This window comes from Odontesthes bonariensis, chromosome 2, assembly GCF_027942865.1.
Source record: "Odontesthes bonariensis isolate fOdoBon6 chromosome 2, fOdoBon6.hap1, whole genome shotgun sequence".
In the NCBI taxonomy this organism is placed as follows: Eukaryota; Metazoa; Chordata; class Actinopteri; order Atheriniformes; family Atherinopsidae; genus Odontesthes; species Odontesthes bonariensis.
Genome location: NC_134507.1, coordinates 29872156 through 29898267, shown reverse-complemented (window position 1 = coordinate 29898267; position 26112 = coordinate 29872156). Strand labels below are relative to the sequence as shown.

The 26112-nt window shown below is 40.8% G+C and overlaps 3 protein-coding genes across 3 annotated transcripts in view; 2 read left to right on the top strand and 1 right to left on the bottom strand.

Annotated features, from left to right (window-relative positions):
* The window catches only part of lhb (luteinizing hormone subunit beta), a 155353-nt gene that overhangs the window by 27661 nt on the left and 101580 nt on the right, over nt 1-26112 (bottom strand). The window lies entirely within an intron of this gene.
* Nucleotides 9984-11330, top strand: LOC142400490 (G-protein coupled receptor 4-like). The gene is made up of 3 exons (XM_075485410.1): nt 9984-10169; nt 10345-10517; nt 10628-11330. The coding sequence occupies exons 1-3, from the start codon at nt 9984-9986 to the stop codon at nt 11163-11165; spliced, it is 897 nt and encodes a 298-aa protein (XP_075341525.1). The 3' UTR covers nt 11166-11330.
* Nucleotides 12507-19028, top strand: LOC142400482 (uncharacterized). The gene is made up of 16 exons (XM_075485396.1): nt 12507-12552; nt 12780-13010; nt 13448-13531; nt 13788-14180; nt 14261-14362; nt 14721-14953; nt 15060-15238; nt 15758-15851; nt 16046-16393; nt 16679-16796; nt 16889-16980; nt 17146-17260; nt 17346-17447; nt 17600-17785; nt 18201-18377; nt 18494-19028. The coding sequence occupies exons 2-16, from the start codon at nt 12845-12847 to the stop codon at nt 18697-18699; spliced, it is 2595 nt and encodes an 864-aa protein (XP_075341511.1). The 5' UTR covers nt 12507-12552; nt 12780-12844; the 3' UTR covers nt 18700-19028.

The window sequence follows — 26112 nt, the reverse complement described above, 5'->3', positions numbered from 1 at the left end:
AGCAACTCATTGAGAAGCTGACAAGAGTAACAAAAAACTCTCAAACGAGAATAGATCTTGTTGTGTATGCAGTTACACACATTCAACCTTATGTGCTCCAATAAGCACAGACAAGAAGTTTCCGTTTTAACGAGCCGTGGCTCCTTTACTTTGAACTTGCTCAGAAGAAGTCATACACAGTTGTACTCATGCGCTTGTTACCTGTTAAACAAATACTATCAATGCGCAATTAACATAACATAAAATAGGTCCCCATTTCCCATACATAACAGATCTCCTGTTTACCAACAGGCCAGATAGAATAAACAAGACTTTTAACTTCTTAAATGGTATTTCTGACCACAATATTATCTTCTTTTCTAGAAACCTCACAAAGCAGAGGCTAGCACGGTCGCATGGGGCACCTACCTCCTCGGTGGCCAAGACAAATGTCATACCGAGGATGCAGGTGCCCCACCTCAATGAAGCCTTGTCTAGGATAAACTGGGAGGAAGCATTATCCTCAGAAAAAATAGAAACCAACAGTGACTCCTTCACTAATAAACTAAAAGAGGTTATGTTTTTGTTCACCAGCAAGGGAGGCCGCAGAGCAAAGAAAGAGAAAAATCTACCATGGCTGGACCAGAACTGCAGAAATCTACTTAGGGACAGAGATGTATTACTTAAACAATACCTGAAAACTGGTCTTACCCCAGACAGGTTGAAATTCACCCCTGCTCGTAACAAAGTAGTGCATAATATGAGAAAAGCCAAAGCAAACTTCTTTGTTTCCATCATAGAAAGTACTAAAGGCAATGGGGAAAAAAACATGGCAAATTCTAAACAAATTACTAGGCAGGTATAATAAACAAGAGAGCAAAGCGCTCGAACTAGAAGTAAACAATGATGTGGTTAAGGATCCAGCTGTGGTGGCAAATACTTTTAATGATTATTTTATAGATAGTGTAACTGACATCACAAGGCTATTTAGTCCCTCCACCATTCAACCTCGTGAGATCAATGAAAATCATCCTATTTTCCAGCTTGAAAACATAACTGAGATGGAGGTAAAAAAAGATAATTGCAGCCTTTAACAATTCTAAACATAGGATATTCACGGTATCAACACCAACTTTGTTAAAACTCATATGGATGTCTTAGCAAAGCCTATCTCCCTCTTGGTTAACCAATCACTCAATGAAAAAGTGGTTCCAACTTCCTGGAAGACGGCCTCAGTGTTACCCATTTTCAAAGCTGGATCCAAAACACAGGTAGCCAATTATCGGCCCATTAGCCTCCTACCGATTGTCTCCAAGGTTGCAGAGAAGTGGGTAGCAACTCAGCTAATCAATCATCTTGATAAAGGATTTACCCCACTCCACAGAATGCAGTTTGGCTTCCGGGCCAATCACTCCACTGAGACAGCGAACAGTTTTTTCATTGAAAATGTAAAATTGTTATTGGATAAGAACCCCTGTGTAGGAGCTGTGTTCTTGGATCTCAGGAAAGCGTTTGATACTGTCAACATCAGGTACTCTTAAACAAACTCACTCATTTTAACCTTTCTGCTGATGCTGTTTCATGGTTTGAGTCATATATGTCAGGTAGAACGCAGTGTGTTAGGGTTGATGATGCTAAGTCTTGCTATCAAGATAGTCTTGTTGGAGTTCCACAGGGCTCAATTCTGGGGCCTTTGTTATTTTCCATGTACATTAATGATCTCCCAGATGGCTGCCCGGAAATTAATGTCTTGATGTATGGTGATGATGCTGTGATTTACACTCAGGGAAAGGATGCTATATCAACAGCAGATAAGCTAACCAATGCATTAACCAGGGTGCAGGGCTGGCTACGCAATTCTTGTTTAATGTTGAACGAGAAAAAAACTGTGCACATGCTGTTCTCCAAAAAAGGAACAAGTCATAATATACCACCAAAGTCTCACAGCAAAATGTCTAAATGCAAAGCCCATAACAAACACACAAGTCATACCACTGACCCACCAATGTCTCCAAATGAACATGCTGTCTTCTTGGACGGAGTGGAATTGGAGACGGTAACTGAATTCAAGTATCTCGGGGTGATACTGGACTCCAATATTACTTTTAAGAAACACACCAAGAAGGTTACCAGCACTTTAAAATTCAATATACAAAATTTTAAGCAAATCAGACCTTTTATTACAAATGCAGCTGCAAAAGCCTACCTGCACTGTATGATTTTATCCCATATCGAATACTGTTTTACATCCTGGATGTTTACGGGTGTCACCACTCTTAAACCAATTAAACAATTATACAAGAAAGCCGTAAAGATCTACGATCGGAAACCCCAGTCTTCCCATCACTGCCCAATTTTAAAAAAGCACTACTTATTAACCTTTGAGAATCTCAGAACATTCAAAAGCACCGGTCTCATCTATAGATCTCTGAACGGGCTGGCACCACCGCCCCTGGGTAACTTAATTAAACTGAAAAACAGGGTGACAATGACAAGATCAGCCACCAGGGGGGACTGTGAAGTACAGTTTAGGAGAACGGCATTTGCACAGAAGGTCCTATCACTCTTTGGTTGCTCTACATGGAACACAGTTCCGTTGGCCATAAGGGAAAATTAAACATATGTAGCTTTTAAGAAACAACTAAAAACATGGCTTACAGATAACCAGGACTGTAAACATGAAGGGTAGTTTTATCTTGTGATGTGGTTAAGTGATATGGATATACTTTCATTACCCCCTACCCGAACCAGGGTTTGAATCCCATTCCCGCTTATCTTACCTCTTTTATTTCTCCCCCTACCCGAACCAGGGTTTGCATCCCCACCCCGCTGTGACTGGTGTGCAGTTGGTGAGAGGCTGAGGTAGCTTGTGGCTGTAAAAGATGGTTGTTATGGTGTGAGGAGCAGTGATGGCTGGCATTAGGGGGGTGACTCTGGGACGCCAGTGGTCATTGTCTAGCCTCCTGGAGGTGTCGTGGGCCCAACTAGACGAAACACTGAAATAAAAAATCCCGCTGAAACTATGTAGCTTTAACATTGGCTCTTGCCTCTGTGTCCGGAGCAAATTAAATGCTCTCCCGCTTAGTGGAGCACACGATGTGTTCCATAAATTCAGACTCGCTGCTCCAGTTATCGTCATTCTCAACATGGAAGACCAGGACATCGTTGTTTGCGTCGGTTTGCTGTACCTGTAGCATCTTCAGAGCACTCGTCGCAGGAGGAGGAGGAAGAGGATGTGCGCCAGTACATCTGCCTGCGGTTCTTGGCCACAGGAGACTGCTACCAAACGATTGCCAACAGTTACCGTCTGGGGAAGAGGACGGTGGCAAATATCATCAACCAGGTGACCCGGGCCATCTGGGATACCCTGGTGGAGGAGTACATGCCGACGCCGACAGCCGAGGACTGGAGGAGCATCGCGGAGGGCTTCCGGCGTCGGTGGGACTTTCCCAACTGCGTCGGTTCCACTGACGGCAAGCACGTCGTGTGCAAGGCCCCGGGTAAGTCCGGTTCCTTGTTCTTTAATTACAAGGGCTCGTACTCCATCGTCCTGATGGCTGTGGTGGACCACAAGTACTGCTTTCGAGTGGTGGACGTGGGTTCCTATGGGAGGACCAGTGATGGTGGCGTGCTCGCGATCTCCAAGTTCGGCAAGAAGCTGCAGAAGGGACAACTGGACCTGCCCAGGGATGCGCTGCTGCCGGGAGCGGAGCACCTGGGACCACAGCCTCACGCATTTGTAGGTGATGAGGCCTTCCCTCTGCGCCGCAACCTCCAGAGGCCGTTCCCGGGTCACCAGACTGGCAGCCACAGAACCTTCAATTTCAGGCTGTCGCGTGCGAGGATGGTCGTGGAGAACACCTTTGGCATTCTTACGTCCCAGTGGCGTATTTACAAAGGCGTCATTGAGCTTAGTCCCGAGAATGTAGATGCCTGCGTTAAAGCAACCTGTGTGCTGCACAATTATCTGCGGCGCACCGCCCCTCACGACCTGGCACTGATGACGGCTTTACCCACGGAGGCAGACAGGGATGCAGCTGGCCTCCAGCCCGTTTCCAGAGTAGGCAGCAACAACGCCACTCGTAAGGCCATTCGGGTGAGGGAGACGTTCATGGCCTACTTCGCCAATGAGGGGGCAGTCACCTGGCAGCCTTGACACCCGGCACCACAACGGCACTTTTGAGAGCCACACAACGGCTCTTTTCTGAGCCACCAAATGCATTGAAGGCATATTCCATACTTCCATGTCATTAGCCATAAAATAACCTTTCAGTTCTTTACAGGAGCGCAACCGATGCAGTTCTTCACAAGCACAACTTTAGCAGGTGTGGGTTTGCTGTAGGCCTATGCGGGTTTGCTGTATATAATTTGTCATAATGCATAATTCGTACTAGGGATGGGCATTCGATGAAAATTTCTTCGTCGATCGTCGGGAGAATTAATGATTAATAATCGATTAATCATTAACATTTTTATATTAAAAAATAGCCACTTTCCCAGCCAATGTCAACTTACTAGCCAGCTCCTGCGTCCGCTGTTTGTAATGAGTTTCGATCCGCCTCGTCACGGTGCGTCTTGACGGCATGGTGTATTCGGGTTCCAGAAACTGTACTAAGTCCTGAAAACCTTTGCCCTCCACGGCACTGATGGGGAGCATGTCAGTTCAATCATCTTCGCCATCAGTTCGGTGATCTTCTCTGCTCGATGTGCGCTGCAGCTCCTTCTGCTCTGTGCTAACACCGAGTCAATGCTAGGCTGAGATAAAGATGAACCACCACCGTCTATCACAAGGCTTGGATGCGCATTGTTTAAGTGATACATCATTGTAGTAGTCGATGAATTGTATTTGTAATATGCATTGCAGTGATTGCAGTGCACTATGTCATTTTCTAAACGAAAATGTTCCCATGCCACACTTCGCTGCGACCTCTTCATGATTAGAACTAGGCGATGATGTACGGAAGCTCGCATGTAACAAATTAGGCAAGGCATGGTAGAACTAGTTCTACGGTGATGGTGAAATGTTGCCCCCTGCTGCCCATATTTTGTCGGTGGCACAGCGAAATGCATTGCATTGTTTGAGGACGTGCACTAATAACCTACATTCGGATTGTTTAAAAAAAACAAACAAAAAAACATTCGGTTCGTCGAACAAAGTGAATTTCATCGACCAAATTCTTAATGATCAATCATCGATTAATTATGCCCATCCCTAATTCGTACAGATAGTACTAATGATAGTACTAATGATAAGATAACATAGTGATAAGATAATGATAAGATAACATAGTAGGGCCTACTAATGATAAGTGCACTTAACAGACTATAGGAAGTCTACAAAAGGTGTGGGGAACCTTTTTCATTCGAGGGGCCACTTCAAATTTTACAAGTCCTCCAAAGGCTATAAGCATACTATGAACACAAACCAGGATACAACAACACAGACATGCACATCCATGGCTGGATGGTTTTATAAATTAGACATTTGGTCAACCAGTAGACATTTGGTTATAGATGCTTGTGTGTATGTGGAAAAAAAAAACTGTACACTTAATGTGTACAGGTTAGTGTTTGTGCACATTTATGGCTTGATGATATTATATGGGAAAATTGTACAATTAATGTGTCCAGGTTAGTGTTTAATGCACTCTCTCCTTAAGTACACTCTAGAGGATCTTCCAACTTTCTCTGGGTTGTAGTCTACACCAATAACACTGCAATGCACATGGATGGATGGATAGGTAGGATGGATATATGAAAAACTCCACAATATGGTCACTTCCCAAGACCGTTTTGCTAATGCATTACTTCCAATACATTACTGCACATGCTTAGTAACTTGTGATTGTGCATCAGGACGTGTGTGATTTCTAGAGCTACATTTCGTCTCTCACCAGACTTACCCATTTCATTGAACCACTCCAATTGACCAACTACAGTGTTTTCCACTATACTGAAAAAACATAAGGGCAATCAGCATGAACCAGTTTAACTATAGTATAAAGAATAACCACAATAACATGTTTGCAGATTGTAAGTACTGAAACTGGATGTGTATGTCATCACATAACAACAGGAATGATTTCTAATATTGTTATATTTAAGGCTTAACAAGAATACAAATGAACTCACTCACTCAGTCACACACACACACACACACCTCACAAATCTGTGTACTCTGGTGCCTCACCCCAGCCCTCCCTTTGCTTGGCCTCGTAGACTATTTTGTAAAAGTTAAATTTCAGATCCTGTCTGGTCTTTGCAGAAAGGGGGCAGATCTCCTCCAGGAGGCTTTTAAAAAAAAGCGCATCTGCATCCTCAACTACCGGAGGTGGGGGAGCAGGCCTCCTCACAATTGCCTCCATCACCTGCAGCATTCTCTCCTGCAGGTTCTCCCCCTCCTCAGCAGGCTCCTGCCGCTGCCTCTTCCTCGCCCCCTGCCCCTGCCCCTGCTGCCCCTGCTGCTGTTGCGGCGGCTGCGGCCCCTGCTCCTGCTCCTCCCTCTGGCCCTGCGTGTCCTGCCCATTTCCCTCCTCCTCCTCACTTTCGTCCCCCTCCATGTTGGAGGACGTCTTCCGGTCCTCCATAAAGGGGACCACAAAGGCCATCAAAGTGAGATAACGCCACTGCCTACTGGGACCCCCCTCAGCTCCACTCCTCCTCCTGTCTCTCTCCTTCTTCCTCTCCTTCCTCAACGTGTCCCTCAAACCCTTCCATTTCCTTTTACATTCTTCAGCTAACAAACAGATACAAACAGAAAATGTAATGTAAGTAAAATGTAGGCCTACAGAATGCAAATGACAACTGACACACACACACACACACACACACCATAAAACACTTCATAAAACGCTGTTCTTTACTCATCGTACATACACATACTATATCATTTTCAGCAAGCATGCCAGGCTGTACTCAAATTTTTGAGATCTATAGCAAATTCACATCAGTAACATTAAACAACATACACGTGCATGTTCTACATTAAAATTAATTAAATAAAAAACAAACGATCCCCGATTAACACCACCTTGCAATAGTACTTTGCTTTTAATAAAGGAGAATGCATTGACAAAAGAATGCAAAGTATGCGTAGACAAAAGCTGGCGGCAAACCACGTGGCGCGAAATAAATAAATCGTTTCATCAAACACAAAAATAGCGCACAAACAAACTTACCACTCCACTCTCCAACCACCTCACTAACTTTCAACCATGCGTCATGTTTTTTGTTGTTATCCCGATATGCAAATGCTGTGGGGTTGTACAATATTTCGTGGGCAGACACCGCGGCGATTAATTTTTCTGTAGCCATGTTTACAGGATGTAGGAACTAGGAAACAAAGTTTACACGTCTGTTTCCGCGAACCCCGCGGATTGTCGGACCCCTACAATCTGTGGATTGTCATTGGTTTTCGCCAAACCGCGTCATAGCTCATTACCATAATATTAGCTTGAGTTTAATCGCTGGAATCCGCTCTGGTCGCCCAGTTAGCTCACCCTCCATAGAGAAATAATGATTTCCGGCGCTCAGGTAGCGTAGGTCGCTCTTGGTGTACACGCAGCATAAGGCGAGCCGGGTAGAGAATGCCATACTTAACTCCTTCAAGTCCTCGTAGTTGTTGCCTCACCACGTTGAAACCTGCTCGAGCTCTGGCCACCCGTGTAGTGTAATCTGGGTAGACAGAGATGGTCATCCCGTCCACCTTAATCTGCCGCTTCGTCCTGGCCTGGCGAAGGATGTTGATGCAGTCATGGAAGTAATGAAGGCGAGCCACAATGACGCGCGGCTGGTCTCCCCGTCAGTACCGGGGCCTCATCAAGGTCAAATGCCTTCTGTAGAAGCGCTGAAACAGCGGTTGCAGAGCTGTTCTGGCTCTCCGATACTCCAACAATGCTGATATTGTTCCTCCTTGATCTCGCTTCCAAGTCTTCATATTTGTTTTGCAATGATTCCGTTTGCATCTGGAGATGTTTAACCTTGCGCTGTAACGTGGTGATATCATCTGCGCACGCGGACAGGCTCTTCTCCATTTCCGTCGTAGTGTTCTTAAGCGAGGTTAGCTCTTTAGCAACTGAGCTCTGGTAGGATTGTTGTTTGTTTTTACTGTGTTTATGTCTCCCCAAAGCCCCGCCATCTCCCTCTCCAGCACCTCTCCCTGTGCGCCCTTCATTGGCTCCCTGTCGGCTTTCGGGTGAAATTTAAGGTTTTATTGATTGTTTTTAAGTGTTTAAACTCCATGGGCCCGTCTTATTTAAGTGAGTTGCTGCAGCCCTACACTCCACCCAGAGCACTGAGGTCAGCCGACAAGCTCCTGTTGGCTGTTCCCAAAGCCAGGCTAAAGACCAGAGGTGATAGAGCCTTCTCTGTGGCAGCACCCAGACTGTGGAACAGCCTCCCATTGTCTGTTAGGTCCTCTCAGTCTTTCGACCAGTTCAAATCTGGACTGAAAACGCATCTCTTTTCCCTGGCCTTCCATAGCTGAAATGGAGTTCACCTTGGCTTGCTACTTTTATTGTTATTGTTACTGTTATTGTTATTTTATTGCTAATTTTATTGCTAATTTTATTGCTAAAGTCATTCTTATTGATTTTATTGATGACTCTCGTGATGCAGTTGCTGTTGTGAAGCACTTTGGTCAGCTGAGGCTGTTTTAAATGTTCTATAGAAATAAACTTTGAATTGAATTGAACCTCTCTGATCTCCAGTTTGATAATATGTCCAATGTCTTCACGTAGCGACGTGAGTAACTCCCGCCTGAAGGTCTCGGTTGCTAGCACTGAGGTCATTTCGGCGGGGGTTAGGTTGTCACTGCAGCTCGGGGATGTGCCGGCGGCACTGGGCCGACGAAGCGGTGTTACGTTTTTTTTGTGCTTTACCAGCCATGTCCTCTCACATAAATTTTTAGAAACGTATAACTAGATGTAAATAAATAATAAACAGCGATAATTTGCTCCAACTTGTGCTATTTTTACGTTTTTGAGAAAAAGGTTCTGGAGAGTTCCGACACACACGTCTACTCCGTAGCCTGCTCACTAGCGCCCCCTTGGCAGACGCTTTTATCCAAAGCGGCTTACGCTGGTAGGCGCGTAGGGTAAGGGATGTATACATTAGTCCCACATTTGAACATAAAAGTTGATAACAGATAATGGCAACAGATTGCATGGTGTAAACTTTCAGCAGTCTTTAGTTATATGCTTAAAAGCCGCCCTACCTGTGGCCTCAGCCTTGTTCATGCGATTGTTTGTGGTGTCCTAAAGTGAAATAGACAAAGTAAACACGAATAGTTCAAAGACAGTGGATCTTACAGATAATAAACTGGATTTTATTCAACAAAATATCTCTCTTAGAAACTATTAAGACTATTTTGTTTTTATTATCATTGTGTTTATTATCATTATCATTTGTGGACAGAATTGCATGAAAAGTCTTTTTGCTGCTGTCCTTCTCATGATGCAAAATCATGTGTCAACATCTTCTTTTGACTTCCTAAGAACAGTCGATATAATCATAAGTCACGTACTGGGTAGCATATTAGAGGTAGACTCAAGACGTTAACATAACAGTGAAGAAGTGCTGCATGTGTGATCAGGCAACATTTTAAGGTAGATATGACTTTATTCTAATCTTAGAAATACTTCATTCAGTATGAAAACTTAAAACTGGTGAGTTTACAACTGTACGTGTGTGAAATATTGCAGTTGGCTTTGTAAACCCAATAGCTAAGATTTTTTTTACTTAATTTTCAAGAGATGCAAATAATACAAGTGATGAAGAGAGTCAAAATGCTCATAGTGCTCTGTACATGTGCTCAAATTTAGAATGATTTTGTAATTAAGAACCGCAGATAAAAGTTGCTGCTGTGCTGTAAGTATGTGTGAGCCTAGAACCCGAAGTTTTACGGATTTAACTTAACAGAGTTAGTAATATATTACACAACTTGCCCTCTCCTATATTTCCCGTGACTTCTTCTCTCTGTACATCAGCAGGTTTCACATTGAAGAATGGAAGATTTCTACATCAACAATACAAGTTACAATTACAGCAGCATCGACACTAACGACAGCTTAGATTATTATACAGACTCTGACAGTTATGACGATGTCATTTTGATCAATGTGGTGCAATGGATCATCATCTGCGCTGGACTTCCTTTGACTCTGGTGGCCATTGTTGCAGTTTATTCTCTGGTAAGTGTATTAGACTGACCTTTCTACAATAAAATGGATGTTGTGCCTGTTGTGAAGAACTGCTTTGTCTCAGCTCAGCTGTGAAACCCTCAGTTCATACTACTGGAAGAAGTTTAGGTGACTTTCAGAATATGTTTGAAGCTTATTTATTTACTTTAACAAATGTTTTCTGCAGGTGAAAAACGATCACATAGCTCCAGTCTACATCATCAACCTCCTAATTTCTGACCTCATTCAGCTTTGCTGCATTCCTGGATGGAAGTTTCTAAGGATTTATATCATCTATTGCACTTACTTTTTTGGTGTGCTGGCCAGCGTTGGATTTATGGTGTGTATCTCCCTGGAAAGGTAACTCTATATTTATGCTTGTGTGTCTCTGTTTCTGTGTTTAACTATTAGATTAGTACGTTTCTGATGTTCCTGAACAATGATGTCTGTGTATCTGTCTTTAATTGCAGGTATTTGGTCATCACCCAGCCACTCTGGTACAGATTCAGACGAAATATCAAGACCTCTTTGATAGTGTGTGTGGTGGTCTGGATCCTCCCCCTGGTTTATGTCCTCCCACTCTATTTCGATGTTAATTTTGACATCACAGAAACAATTTTTGCGGTCTTTGTCCTCCTCCCCCTCCCCCTGTTCATATTCTTCCTGGTTGGGACCCTTAAAGCCCTGTCTGCAGCCCGCAGCGTCCCCGCAGATGAAAAACGAAGAATTGTGGCAATTCTGATCGTAGTGCTGCTCATTTACACACTGCTGTTCCTGCCCAGCGTCATTTGGTCTCTCGTGGAGAAAGCCCGAAATAACCGCATTTTCCACGGCATGGCTTCCCTTTTTCTTAATATAAGTCCTCTTGCAGACTTGACAATGTACGTTTTTATTAGAAAAGGTGCCATAGACAAGCTTTTGGCCTCAATGTGTGTTAAAATGTTTAACAAGCAGGAGATGAACAGCATGAGTAATGACAACATGTCAGCTTCATGCAGTGAAGTGTAGATTTTACATTTGCTGTTCGGCAACAGAAAAATCGCACACGGAACAAATCCATTTATCTTTTTCCTAAATATCTGTAAAAACAGGGGGAGGTGTCCTTGACCGCTTTTGTCTGTCCACATTTTTAAAAGCAGACAGAAAGGAATGCATGGTGAAAAAGCACCAAGACTAAGGAGCTGATCTTTAACTCCAGAAGGAGTTAAAGATTTATGGTGTAATATCACTGGCAGTTATGTGAGTGTCTGTGTAATAGATTAATTTCATTCTATAAAATGCTCATTATTTCTATACTTATTGTCATGTTTTATTGATCTTTTTTGGTTCCTGGAAATAAACTTTAACTTTGTTGTATTTTCCTTTTCCAAATTAAAATCTATTCTTTTCATCTATGGCTGTATTTACTTTTATTGACCTAGTGATGACTAAATGATTTTTATCATGTCCTCTTACATAAAACCTCAGAGCTGAAACATTGAGTGCTTTGTTTTTCAACCAACAACTATCAAGTTATGTTTTTTTTAAATTCCAGATAACAAAAATCAAAAGAGGAAGAGGAAACCGTGTTGTGCAATTTTTCAGTCAGTTATAGCTACACAGAGTTCTAAAGCATAATTTATCGCCATCTCTGAACTGATTGTACAGCAGCACTTCATCAGTAAGTTAGATATTATTTTACATTTAGCACACATAGCATTTTATTTAGAAACGTATTTTAATCTATTTTATTCTTCATAAAGATAAACATGTGCGTGTATGCATGTGTTTATGTTTATGCAACACATTCTCATTCCCAAAGCGTCAAAAACTGCAGCTTGGGTAGTGGTCCTACGCTTCAAGAAGTGACGCTGTAGGCACCATTCTAGCGTCACTTTAAGACGCGCAGCGATGTTGGATTGATACGAGACCGTGGCACTGTCAAGTTAGCAACAACACATTTACCCACGTCCGGGTGGAATGAATTAGGAAAATAAATATGCAACCTCCGTTTACACTTTCAAAATAAATCCCGAAGAGAAACGTTTCATATTTTATGAGCAAGAGTAATACTACCACTAAAGACTCTAGTGGTTTCTTCCTATTTCATAAATACAAATCATGTTGCAACATTATTAGGACAAACAAAGTTAAACGTTGAGTAGTTAGTTGCACAATCTCTCTATATAAATGTATATTTTATTTATCAAATCACGTGGCTTTACATGTACAATTATGATTATACATCACGGTTATTTTTTTATTTTATTTCTTTGCCGTTGTTGGCGTACGCACAGCTATAGAGTATAGCTCTGCGTACATGTATGACGTGTCGACGTCATCTCCTGCGGCGCGCACGTTTCTGCATTTCGATGGATATCGGGAGCTTGGAGCTGTTGAACTTGGAACAGTTGAGGTAAGAAGACAAGTTTTGTTGAAAAGTCAGCGACAAAGCAAATGCAACGATGCTGAGTTATAGATTTGCTCATGATTTGCCCATGAAACATCAACTAGTAGCTATCTGTAGTTAAATACAATAACCTAAAACAGCTAACGTTAGTTTGCATCGCTAAACTAGCCCTTTAACTAGCCAAGTGCTCGCGTTAGCAAGCTAACCCTGTATTTTTCCATCCCTTCACGTAGAGATTGAGCTTTTCCGTGTGTGAGGATGAGTACGCAAGAAGAACGCGATATGTTGGAAAGCTTGGATGAACTGGTTCAGCAGCAGGAGTTTGACGACCTCCTTGGGGGGGGTTGAGGCAGGGGCAGCAGCAGCACCTCAACGACCGCTGAATGTGCGGTGGACGCAGAGAGACGCAGACGGAAACACGATTTCCAAGAGGCCAAGTGCGACGCGGAAGCAATCCAGTCATGGTTAGCGTTTTATATTCTAGATATTTTAAATGGTTTCAGTCCTGAATGTCAGCGTAGACCGTTTAGACCAATTCAGTTCTGTCAAGTCCACATGATCTCTACGGGTTTGGTTTTTAACTGATCACAGCAATATCACTTGTCTATAACCAACATTTTGAATTCATTATCAAAATTTTAAGCTAAATGATACCAGGTTAGATCAATGTGCCATTGCTGATAGATCTAAAATCCTGAAAAAAGAAACGCATGATTTGGCTCACATGAATTATTTTTCCAAAAGAACCCCACCCAAAAATTGTACTGTTAGGTTCTCTATTTATCAACTAATAGTGTAATATAGAGAGTATACATTTAGATTGTGTACAGGTACATTGAAAACAAATATAAGTGTTAGACAAATATGCTGCTTTAAGAGGTGTTTGTTTTCTGCATTACAGTTGAACGCCGTCGTAAGACTGGTCTTATTTCGCACCCTAATCCAGAGGTGACCTTTGGTCCAGAGACTGCTTCAGTCTCGGCTGGTATGTATAGCATTACATATGTTCTGTGCATAATGTCTTATATTAATATATATTATATGCAAACTTAACTCTTGAACAAAACAAATTCTCCAAAACAAGCTTTATGAGAACGTATCCTGCTGTTGTTATATATCTGTCATATAATAATCTATTATTGTTATCTGTGTAACAATGAGGTCCATGTTTTTTGCTAGTTGTATGTATATGATCCAAAAACAACCTTTGCCCACTGATACCATGTATTTTCTTGCAATAGAATGTCTTCTGCAAGATCTGCAACACTCCCTGAGCTGTTCTGATGAAGAGCTTACTGAAGTAGCAGCAGACCAAAGGGCTCCTCTCGCTTCTCAGGATTGGAGCATTCGCAATGCTCTCTTTTCTGAGAGATGGAGGGAAAAAAGACCATCTCTTCTTAATAGCATGCTGGCCAAGGAGAATGTGGCAACAAATATCTGCAGTCAATGTGGGAACAACTGCGTGGCTATTAGATGCAGAGATTGCCTCCCTAGTCCCTTTCTCTGCGCTGAATGTGACATCAGCAGACACAGTAAGACCTCAGTCCTTCACAACAGAGAGGCCATGTGTGCTGGCTTCTTCCAGCCATTGCCTCCAACCACTTGTGTTGTTGAGAAGGCTCTTACAAACTGTGGTAAGTTCCATACTGCTTTTTCTGAGTGAGTTTGTGTCAGTAATTATTAATTAGTCTAACCTATGTGTAATGTCTTTCAGTCCGATTTTTACCTATTGAGATGCCTGTCAGCATCTGTGGCTGTCCCCCAGAAGCACTGAGGGTGATCCAAGGGAAGGGAGTTGCTTTGGTCACAATAAATGGTAATTATGCAAAAGATTTTGTTTGTCCAGTTTAAATATTTATTTTGGTTGTACTCATTTTATTCCTATTTATGTATTTACTTTTGTATTGCAACTGTTGCACAGCAGTTTCCCTTGGGATAATTAAAACTTCTTGAATCTTGAATAAAACTCTGTACCTTTATACAACAACTCCCACAAAAACTTAATGTCTCAAAAATGAGCACATTATGGTTTTACAAATAACTTAGACATGATAGTACCCATCAAGTCAGCAGGCTTTACTGAATCACTTGGAAATACAGTATATGTCACATGCTGCATAACATTCCAAGCATGGCAACTTTAACATTACAGTGATGTAAATGTTACTTTGTAGGACGGTATGATCTCAACATGCCTGAGCTGACCTGTGAGGGATGCCAGGCACGTTGGACTGCAGGACTGGATGACCTCGTAAACAGTGGATACTGGCCTGCCACCCTTCACTTTTCAACAATTTATGAGACAGACCTGTTTTATACATTTGAGGACATGAAGATGGCATCGCCAGGGATGTCCTTTCAGGCCTACTTAAGAATGCTTGAGAAGCAGACTGTTCGCTTTGGCCGCGTCAGTATTTCTTTCTTCATTCTACAAGATCATAAATATGCTGGTGTTTTGAAATGGAAAGGTCTTTGTTTTAAAATGTGTTATGTGCTTTTTCCTTTTAACATAGACTGGTAAGATCTCGTCAGACAGCTTCCAAAAAAGCTTTTTTGAATGGGCTGCTGTACAATATGAGGTCGACTCCACCTGCAAGGAGGAGAAATTCATCTGTCCTGCTTGTACCCCAGCAATGCTTGCTGTCTCGGTGGATGGAAACCGCAAGCATTACCGCTTCAAAAGTACAGCAAGGTATACAATAATGAACACACCCACACTGTTTAAATGGCAAAATAGTCAGTTATGTTTTGTACAAGTAACCTTTTACTATATGACATGTTAAAAGTATAGTTTAGGTGTTTTGAAATGTGGGGTTGTATGAGGTACTCATCCATGGCCAGTCTGTTACCTACAGCAGACAGTGGTCAGCCCATCCCCTGCTTGTAGTTTGGAGAAGCAGACAAATGTGTTTTAGCCACATATAAAAGGCCCACCTGGAAAAAAAACAGCATCCAGTATTTAAGTGTATGCTATATCAAGTATATTCCAACCACTTTACCTTGCTATCAGATCTGCAGCATTATGCGTTGTGCGTGGCACAGTTAAGGTTAGATGAAGGAATATGCAAGTTCTACGTTTGAGGCTATGTAGTGCCGAGGAAAAGGGCTGTTTGAACACTGTGTACTGTAGGCCAAACACTGACTATAGATAAGTACCTCACCACCTATCCCTTTTGAAACGTTGAAGTCTTTTTATTTCTTGTTTTTTTAGATCTCAGGAGCGAGCCATCTTTGAAGGTGTCTTCATTGCGAAGGATGAAGATGTGACCAAATTTGTGGATCACATCCACAGCAAATCTAAACATGTAATAGCAGACTTGCATTTCTATCTGAATATTATAATAACAATATAATTTGTAGTCTCTCAGTACTCTCATATATTGTGATAACTACCTGTGTACCTAATCTGTTCCTTGTCTCCTTGTCTCCAAATGTATAATTGTTCCCTGTAATTTCTATTGATGAGATTATTTGTCAATTATGATTTTCTGCGATGTAGGTCACTGGACGGAGCAGTTGTGGTGGGGAGTGGTCGGCTGCCAGAGAGACCTCCCAAAGATCAAGCAGCAAGGTGGATGAGGAGGGACTGGAGCTGGCAGTGTGCAGGCACGGGGTCTTGCTGGCTGCCCTTAATATGTTCAGGGGTGAAATATTTGCATACCCAATGTTTTTGCAGCAGCTGCTGGCACCCAGGCATGACATCACCTTTTTTTGTATGGATGTTGTGTGCAAGTATTGGCCATACTTACAAAGAGTAAGCACCAACTGTCCTGAGCTCCAGCCCCTTCAGAAAATGAGACCCTTCCTGTCAGTTGTACATGCCAAAGCACATGACTTCAAATGTGAGGTTGGTATAATACATACATACATACATACATGTATTGTAATGTTATCAAATGACTTCTGTTTATCTGTCTGTATATCTGTTTGTTTGTAAGCAATATTACTCGTAAGGTTTACAACTAATTTACACAATACTTACCCTCCCCCATGGACCAGGAAGGAGCATATTAGATATTGTTTCCATTTTGATTAGGCTTTAATTTAATTAGAAATGACTGTTGGGCATTGCTTGAATTGTATTTGCTGTACTAAATATCTTTGATGCTTATGTTTGTGTCCCGCTGTCCAGGTGAAATGGAGTGGTGCAAATCAAGAAGGTGCTGGTAAAACACTGGGGGAGGAAGTAGAGCAGTGTAATGCTTTCCTCTCCAGGATAGCAGTCACCACAAAGCATATGTCAAAAGCAGGTGTGATATAATTGTACCTCTGTATATAGAATTAAAGACATTCATATTATCACAAGTGAATTTTTACAGAACTTATCTTTGTGTACCTGCAGGACGCAATGACATGCTGACACTTCTGGCCATAAGATGGAACCAGCAGAAATGTCAAAACCTGGCTACTGCACTTTCTCAGAGATACCACAAGGTAAACGGAAACAATATTATTTCCCAGCAATGGCCCAGTGTAGATAAATGAAATGCACATGGGCTTGCCACACATGTTATATTTGCATGACTTGAGTGGCATTCATGCACTGTACATGTTGTAATGACCTTTAGGCTATTGTCATGATTTTGCTTGTCATTTTAGACTTCTAAAGCTCTAAATATCCAGATGGGGGACCTGGAAACCCTGAAAGCCCAGCATCAACTGGATGAACAAACTGTGGAAGAATTTGTGCAAGAAGTGAAAGAATGGGCAGATGGCAAGAAAGTGAAACATTATCTGACATGGAAAAACATTTGTGTTGTTTGTGAAGTTGACACTGACTGCAATCACTTTTTTTCCAGGAGAAACTGAGCATCAAGGCACACCAGAAGCTTTGTGCAAGAAGATTGAGGCCCTCACAACCAGCATCAAGATGAGAACTCAACTCCTATACCGGAAAAATGGTATGTTAACATTTTAGACCTTTTCAGATTACAATCTGAAATGTCTCCATACTTACTTTACAATAACAATGTTTATACAGTTCTATAAAGTAGTGTTTCATGTATTGGACCCCCACCTTTGTATTCAAATGAGTTATTTCTCTGGTTTCCAGACAGCAACAAAGGTCGAAATAGGATTCGCCGAAAAATAAGACAGCAGAAGACCACTTTGAAGGCCATGGTCACAGAGTACAACAGTCTTGTTCCAGCCAAGCAAGCGGTGTCCATGGACAGTATTCTTGACACAGAACATCCCTGGCCTTGGCAAATTACACAGAGTGGTTTGCATTTCATGTACTGTGCGTATTCTTCAGTGATGGAATAAGTATCATATCCTGTACTTAAAACTATATACAAAGTAAAAATACTAATACTACACAGTAAAAATATACTCCGATTACTGATATGAGTAAAATGTTACTTCAGTAAAAGTATAATCAGTAAAGTAAACTTAAAAGTATTAAAAGTTGAAGTTCAATAATTGAAATTAAGTAAAATAAAGGAGCATAAAGAGAGAAGTACCACTTCAAATTTATACTTACTATATGTACGGTACTTCAGTGAATACACATTTCATCACTAGTATTCTTATATTTAGGCGTTCCAGTGGACATACATGCATACCGACATAGTATGCATATGTATGATAGAAATTATCTCTAAGGCCACATGCTATTTACAGTGGTCTGAACTTTTCATATCAATGCATTACAGGCTCTGCTGATTTCAGCACAAAGAAGGACGTCTACGACAGGGTCATGGGTGTTCGAAGGCTTCAAGAGGAGAAGAAGATCCTTGTCAAAGAAATGAAGCAGCACTGGGAGTCCCTCAAAGCCCATGCCAGGGTCTTGTCTGAGTTGTCTCATCATCAGAGCGAAGACACCATGCAAAGTAAATACAGCCGTGTACTTGAATTTTTGTATCTCCTATGATTCACCAAGTTATGTTTATATTTTGAAAGACTTTGTTGTTTGCCTGGATAGTGACCCTTTTTATCCCTTCTTAAGGACTTCTAACAGAGAACGCAAAGAAGGGTCGCACCTCCCTCATCCGCAGGAGGCAGTGGGAGATGAGAGAACTGCAGCGGCATACAAGAAAACACTACCTGCATGTGCTGTCATCAGCAGCTGACAGAATGGACACAGATGAGAGTTCAGATGAGTTTGAAATTAGCTCTGAAGATTCAGAATCGGATGTGGATGTAGTGGAATAAATTGTAGTGCTATTGCCCTCATGCTCTAAATGCACCTGTACTATAAATATGACTGAATGTTTGACAGTATCCATAAAAATAACTTGTGTGTTCATTGTCAGGTTTAAGTTGGAGATGACAGTTTTTCTTGTTTGTATTTAGTTGCTTTTTGTTTTTGCGATGTTTCATAAAGTTTGATTGTTGTTCTGGGTTGTGGGAAGTTCCTGTTTAATGTTGTATTTACACCTTTACTACACAAATCACTGTCCTGTACAGTCTTATCTTTGATGTTCTTTCTTAGGGGTTTTGTTTCCAGTTGATCTTTATTGTTTAATTGTGAAATTAAAAAAAGCACAGTGAAGCTACTTTTGTGATTGTGTCTATGAATGTTACTGCTATTTTAGGTTGGACTTAGTTTTTATTAAGTGCATATTTGAGCAATTCCCACATGTTTTCAGAGTACATTGATTCAGTATATTGCAAGAGGAGAGATTCAGAGGACGTACATAGGATTTTCATTATATTAACAGTGTTTTGATGTAATTATATATTACAACATCTAACTGGACAAGGGTTGATTGTGTTAGCAAACCACATTTCATCATCATATATCAACTCTTTCATCACATCTATTAATCAGCCTGACTTTTTCCATTAAAGCAGACATGTACATCAATGGTTATGTAGGCTTAAGCAAGTATCAGAATCAGAAATACTTTGATAATTATTAATAATTATTATTATTTAATCCCAGGGGAATTACATTTCCGTAGCAAATATAGTGGACGGCAATTTGTAGTGGAATAAAAATGACTATTTTACTCTGAAGTGTAAGGGTGTAAAAGCATAAACTGACACGAAGAAAAGATAAAGTAAACTACAACTACTGTACTAAATTACAGTACTTTGGTTCTTCGTTACATTCCACACATTGACACAGGGACATAGGGAAAGCACCCAGTATATTCAAATGACTATAGTTATGATTATGACTATATATATAATTTTATACATATATATATATATATTATTTATATAGATAGATAGATAGATATGGATATATAAATATATAGATAGATATAGATTTTACTATATAGATCAATACCTTGAAGGTTTTTACCAAGTATAAGCAAAAATTTCCAGGCTGGAGTCTCAAAGGGTCTCAGGAGCTACACCTGATAGAGGCTGTCACCAAACAGAGGTGAAAATTAAACTTTGTGGTAGGCCAAAATTAAAGACATTTTTGGAAAGGCCTTGACCTGATGAGTAACATATGTCATTGTGAAGATCCTAAGTGGCTCCTACCCTGAGATATTGACCTCTGAACCATGACCTTAGTGCATGTTGGAAGGCTTGTCATTCAGCAACAGAACAAGCTACAGACATGGGACCAACTATGATAGAGAGCTCTTGACTTCACCTATGTGACTATAGCCATATGAGTATAGTCACCAAGTAGGGGCACTGTCAAATATGATCAAATTTAATTTTTTTTTACAAATTTAACAATAAAATATTTAAAATCTGATGACACAAATGTGTTTCCCACTCCTTTAAATCTCCCATTATGCTTTATTTATAATTTAGTATTTACAACTTCGATTTCTAGGAAATATACAATTTTAAAAAATAAACTACAATTCCCTTGTGCCGCGCCATGCAGCTTGATACAAATCAGCACCATGTTTGTAGTTCTTCTGGTTTGTAAAGTATTGTTGAGAATAGGGTTGTAAAAAGATATATCTAAAAAAGATATCAAATATTAAGTGCAGCCGAACTGGTTATTACACTTTATTTAGTTGATTGATGTTTTAAAAAAGTAGAAATGTTGGTCTATTTCAGATATTCTAACTGTTACACTATAAATGTGGGTTTGGGTTAGCTAATTCTTCCGGTATGCTAGTAGGGTTGTAAAATAGGGTCGCAATAGCATACATTTCCTGAATATATCAAACATTTAGTAAAGCCGAACTAGTAATTACACTTCATCTAGATGATCGATGTTAAGAAAAAGCAAAGTTGTTTATTTCAGATACTTTTACAGCTGCTTCATATAATGCAGCACCGTGATCGTAGTGTATATATGTGTGTGTGTGTGTGTGTGTGTGTATATATATATATATATATATATATATATTTTACAACATTTTTTGATGTACAGTGCAGGCGACTAGAAGTGACGTCATTCACTGCGTCTCTTTCGCGGTATTTTGGTATCGCGGGTGCTCAAACTGTCCCTTGCGCGGCAGGTAGAAGAGGAGACAGAAGGAAGACGCAGGTAAGAAAGGCACTGTTTTTTATCCAAAAAACAAATTAACTAACATCATTTCAATAAGTATTTGTTTTTTTTAAGTATTTGCTTTATATTATTAGACCCTGAGATGGGTCAAAAACATCAATATAATAATATAAATATAATTAATTAATAATTTTGATAGCATAGCCATTTTAGGTTTAATTAAAATACTGAGATTTCAATTTTGTAAACATTTTTTAAAAAATGTTCTGAAAAATTTGAGCTACATTCATTCAACACAGCCAAAATGTCAACACCAGGGTGGCTGGAAATATCCCCAAGAACACTAAAGGGTTAAGATGCAGCAATTACTTTTGTGCTACATACAGGTATAACACATTAACATCAATTTTGGCTAGATTATGTATTGTATTTTATGTACATTATGTATTATTACGTTGCCTATTATTACGTTAATAGGCAACTGGTATGCACAATCTAGCTTCCTAGCTGAATTAAGACAGCCCTTTGCACTGAATTGTAACTTAGTTATTTTTATGTGTCACACTGATTTGCTTCTCCATTCACCTTACCCTCTAAGAAATGACCAAGCCTAAAACAAGGAGCTGTCCCAACTGCGGCAGAAATAACCACGCCAGCCACAAAACCTGCACGAGCTGCTATGCTTGCCTGCTAAAAAGAAAAGATTTTAAGGAGAGAGAAAATGCAGTCAGGACGGGCAACTGGGGTCAGAATACCCTAAAACATAGGAATGGGGCCAGAGTGGTGGCCTCAGCCCATGTCATGGTAAGTATTTCATCAAATTTTCTTCTAATTCATTATAAGTGGCTGTAGGTTGAGGCACAGTGTAGATCCATCGAAAATATTAAATATTATTTACTTTGATGTGTTGTATGTAGTTGCATCAGATTTGCAGTCCATAATATTTGTGAAAGGTTATTTGACATAATGCTGCCAGACACATATGAACCCCCCCTGAGCTTAAATTTAACTAATGATTCAAAATGAGTTGCCTTATTAGTGACATTCAGGCTTGGTCCATATAGCAGTTTTGTTCATGCTGTGACGCTCTGAATCGTCCTGAACCATTTCCTGACATGAAGATTTTGTTTGTTGAGTTGTTGCACATAACATTGTTCAACTGTGATGAGTACAGCTGTTTCACAGCTATGAGATCAGTGATGTGACAGGCTGGGAGAGTATTTAATAATCACTACATGCCGACCTATATCAATCTTCATTCAGCTCTTTTGCACATTGAGTTGCTGGTAAGCATTAAGATGCCCATGCCTATGCCCTAGTCCATGTGCCAGACCACCTTCTACTTGTTATTTAATGTGCAAATTTGAACTGAACAAATTTGCCTGGACAAAGTGGATGCATGATAAAGCTTGTTGTTCTTTAAGCGAAATAAGACTTTTTTTGTGGGCAGGACATCACCCTGGTAACTAAAAAGAAAAGTAAGGAAAACTTCTGCCAATGTCTATCTCCTGAGCTTAACTGATATTTCAGACAGAAACTATTATAGCATAGTCTCTCAACACACAAGTGCTTCATGCCAGTGCTCCACAGAACCCTGTCCACACTTCTCTGGCTGAAAAAATGCTATATGGACACACACTAACAGGTCATTTCTCAAGAAACCCTTGAAAAAGTTTGTTCAATTCAATTCAATTCATTTTTATTTATATAGCGCCAAATACAACAAATGTCATCTCAAGGCACTTAGATAGTAAGTCCAATTCAAGCCAATTGGAATTCAATTAATTAATAATAATCATAATTCATAAAATAATCCAATTCGTTCATATAGAGCCAATTCAAAAACAATTTCCTAGCTAAGAAAACCAACAGATTGCACTGAAAACTTTTTGTTTTTCGGTCCAATCTCCCAGCCTGAGCGGCGTGCCTGAGGCGACTGTGGAGAGAAACGACTCCCTTTTAACAGGAAGAAACCTCTGGCAGAACCAGACTCAGGAAGGGTGGCCATCCGCCTCGACCAGCTGGGGTTTGAGAAGACAGAAAAAGGGGGGGGGGAGGGGGGGGGGGGATGGGGAGGGGGGCAGGGGGCCACCGCGACGGCGGCACTGTAACACCATTCAAAGGATATCTGTTGGAACAGGGAAACACGAGTTAATGACCACAATAATATCACATATACATAAAGAGAGTAAAGTGAGGAAAGGTGTGTCAGATGAGGCCCCCCAGCAGTCTAGGCCTATAGCAGCTTAACTATGGGATGTTTCAGGATCACATGAGCCATCCCTATTCAAGGTAAACACAAGAAACTTGTGCTAACGAAAAAATAAATAATAAAATAAAGTAAAGGACCAGACTCAGTGAGTAATTCCCTATACTCCCTATATAGATCTGCTCCTCACACCACAACAACCATCTTTTTATAGCCACAAGCTACCTCAGCCTCTCACCAACTGCACACCAGTCACAGCGGGGAGGGGATGCAAACCCTGGTTCGGGTAGGGGAGAAATAAAAGAGGTAAGATAAGCGGGAATGGGATTCAAACCCTGGTTCGGGTAGGGGGTAATGAAAGTATAGAGGGTGCCAGAGGTGGAGGCAGAACAAGACACACTAGCAGATACACTATCAGATTCAACAGACCTAACTATAAGCTTTATAAAAAAGGAAAGTTTTAAGCCTGGTCTTAAAAGTGGAAAGGGTGTCTGCTTCCCGGACATTTACTGGCAGCTTATTCCACAATAGAGGGGCCTGATAACTGAAGGCTCTGCCTCCCATTCTACTTTTAGAAACTCTGGGAACCTCAAGTAAACCTGCAGTTTGGGAACGAAGTGCTCTGTTAGGAAAATATCTTACAATGAGATCTTTAAGATATGATGGAGCTCGGTCATTAAGAGCTTTATATGTAAGGAGAAGAATCTTAAATTCTATTCTGAATTTAACAGGGAGCCAATGAAGAGAAGCTAAAACTGGAGAAATATGATCTCTCCTGTTAGTTCTCATCAAAACTCTGGCTGCAGCATTTTGGATCAACTGAAGGCTTTTCAGAGAATATGTAGGACAGCCCAATAATAAAGAATTACAGTAGTCCAATCTTGAAGTAACAAATGCATGAATTAGTTTTTCTGCATCATTCTGAGACAGGATGTTCCTGATTTTAACAATATTACGAAGGTGAAAGAAGGCAGTCCTAGAAACCTGTTTTATATGCGAGTCAAATGATAAGTTCTGGTCAAAAATAACTCCAAGGTTCCTCACTGTAGAACTAGAAGCCAAGGAAATACCATCTAGAGTAACTATATAGCTAGACAATTTCTCCCTGAAACGCTCAGGTCCAAAGATAACGACTTCAGTTTTGTCTGAATTTAGCAGCAGACAGTTCTGAGTCATCCAGGTCTTTATGTCTTTAAGACATGCTTGTAGTCTGACCAACCTATTGGTTTCATCTGGTTTTATAGATAAGTACATTAACAAACACTGGTGCAGACATAACATTCAAAAAAGTGAAAAAAAATGTAACATCTCAGTGTGCAATAGTAGCCATGTTAACATTTTGTGTAATTTATTGTGTACATTTCAGGTGAGCAAGCTTGCTGTGTTGGGGTACAACCCAATATTATTTATTGGGGAAAAAAAAGCAGGGGGTGAGCTCAGTCACTGCTGAGGTGGTGACACAAATGTGCCCTGGAGGGGACGGGCCTACAAAGCCATTTTTAGAAAAAATGAGCAAGGCATACGAGTACCTTGTGAAAAGTAAGGCAAACATCTGTTCTTATTATCTGATTTATGCTTTGGGATGTGCTGTCATTGTGACTGATATGCTGACATGTATTATTTCAGACTCTCAAACATCTCAGTCTCAAGAGGACCCCAGCCCCACAACTCCACTGCCCACAACATCCCAACCCTGTTCTTCTCCTCATAACCCAGATCCTTCCACCTCTCTCCCTCCATCTGTCTCACATCCCCAAACAGACTGTGAGGAGGAGACTTTCACCTTGACCCTGATCCCTGTCGAGGCTCCATCTTCCTCTCAGGAAAATATGACTGAAAGTAAGTATTAGCATTAAGCATGTATTGCCATATTTTACGTAATGTGTCTAAAGTCATCCACCTCTGTCACAGGTGTGTCTGTACAGTGCTCCCCCTCTCCTGGACCTACTATTCCTCTGACCAGTGGCACAGATGAAGGGAGGAAGCTGAAGAGAAAGACGGGTATGTTTTGTTTTTGTGGTTCAGACTACTCATCAAATTAAATGTGCAGTGCCACTCCTTGATAGCAGCATGATATAATTTTGGCATGTGCATGTAGGCATGTAGACACAGTGAACCAGATACATTCAAAGAGTGATGCAAACAAAGATAGTTAAAAAATATAAAGGATTACTCACTAACTTGTCATTATCTACATGTATATATGATTTCTGTTCTTCTTGAATTTCCCTCTGAATCAATTGAGTTTAATCAATTTAATTCTATCTATCTATCCTAGAGTCTAGCCATACCATACAGTGGAAATGCAACTCTATTCACCTGGGGGATGCCAATGTCTGTTTCTAAATTTAATATTCTTTTTTATTTTTTGCACCACTTTAGGCTGCAGAAAATGTTCGAAGCAAAAAGTATTTCTATACAATGAAATAAAAGAAAAACGAGTACAGGAGGTAAGAGGTTGTAATTGACTAAGAGTGTGAAATAGTTCATTTACCAGTGGTTGCTGAAATGGCTAACATTCATTCTTTTTGTCTGTGCTCGTGTTCGTGTGTGTGTGTGTGTGTGTGTGCGTGCAGGGAAGAGAAGAGGTAAAGGTGAGCTGGCTGCCTTGTTCCTCATGGTAAGAGCTCGGAATTGTAATCCACATTCGCTGATTTTAAAGCTGTAAGCCAGGGGTGCTCATTACGTCGATCGCGATCGACCGGTCGATCGCCGAGCTACTACAGGTCGATCGCATGACATTTAAAAAAAAACAACTATTTGGATTATGGAAAATGTAGGGGGTGCTATCCCCGTCAAAAATCATCATCTCATGCTGTCCCCCAGTACGGGGGACTTTCGGTTTGAAGAGGCATAACAGTGCTGCGAATTAATAAATGTGTATGGCGAATAAAAATGTGTAAGTCATCCCATCGTTGTGTGGCATGATATGATCTGCGCATCATTGCTTGTATAGCCCGGTCAGTGTCACAGCACCATGGACAGC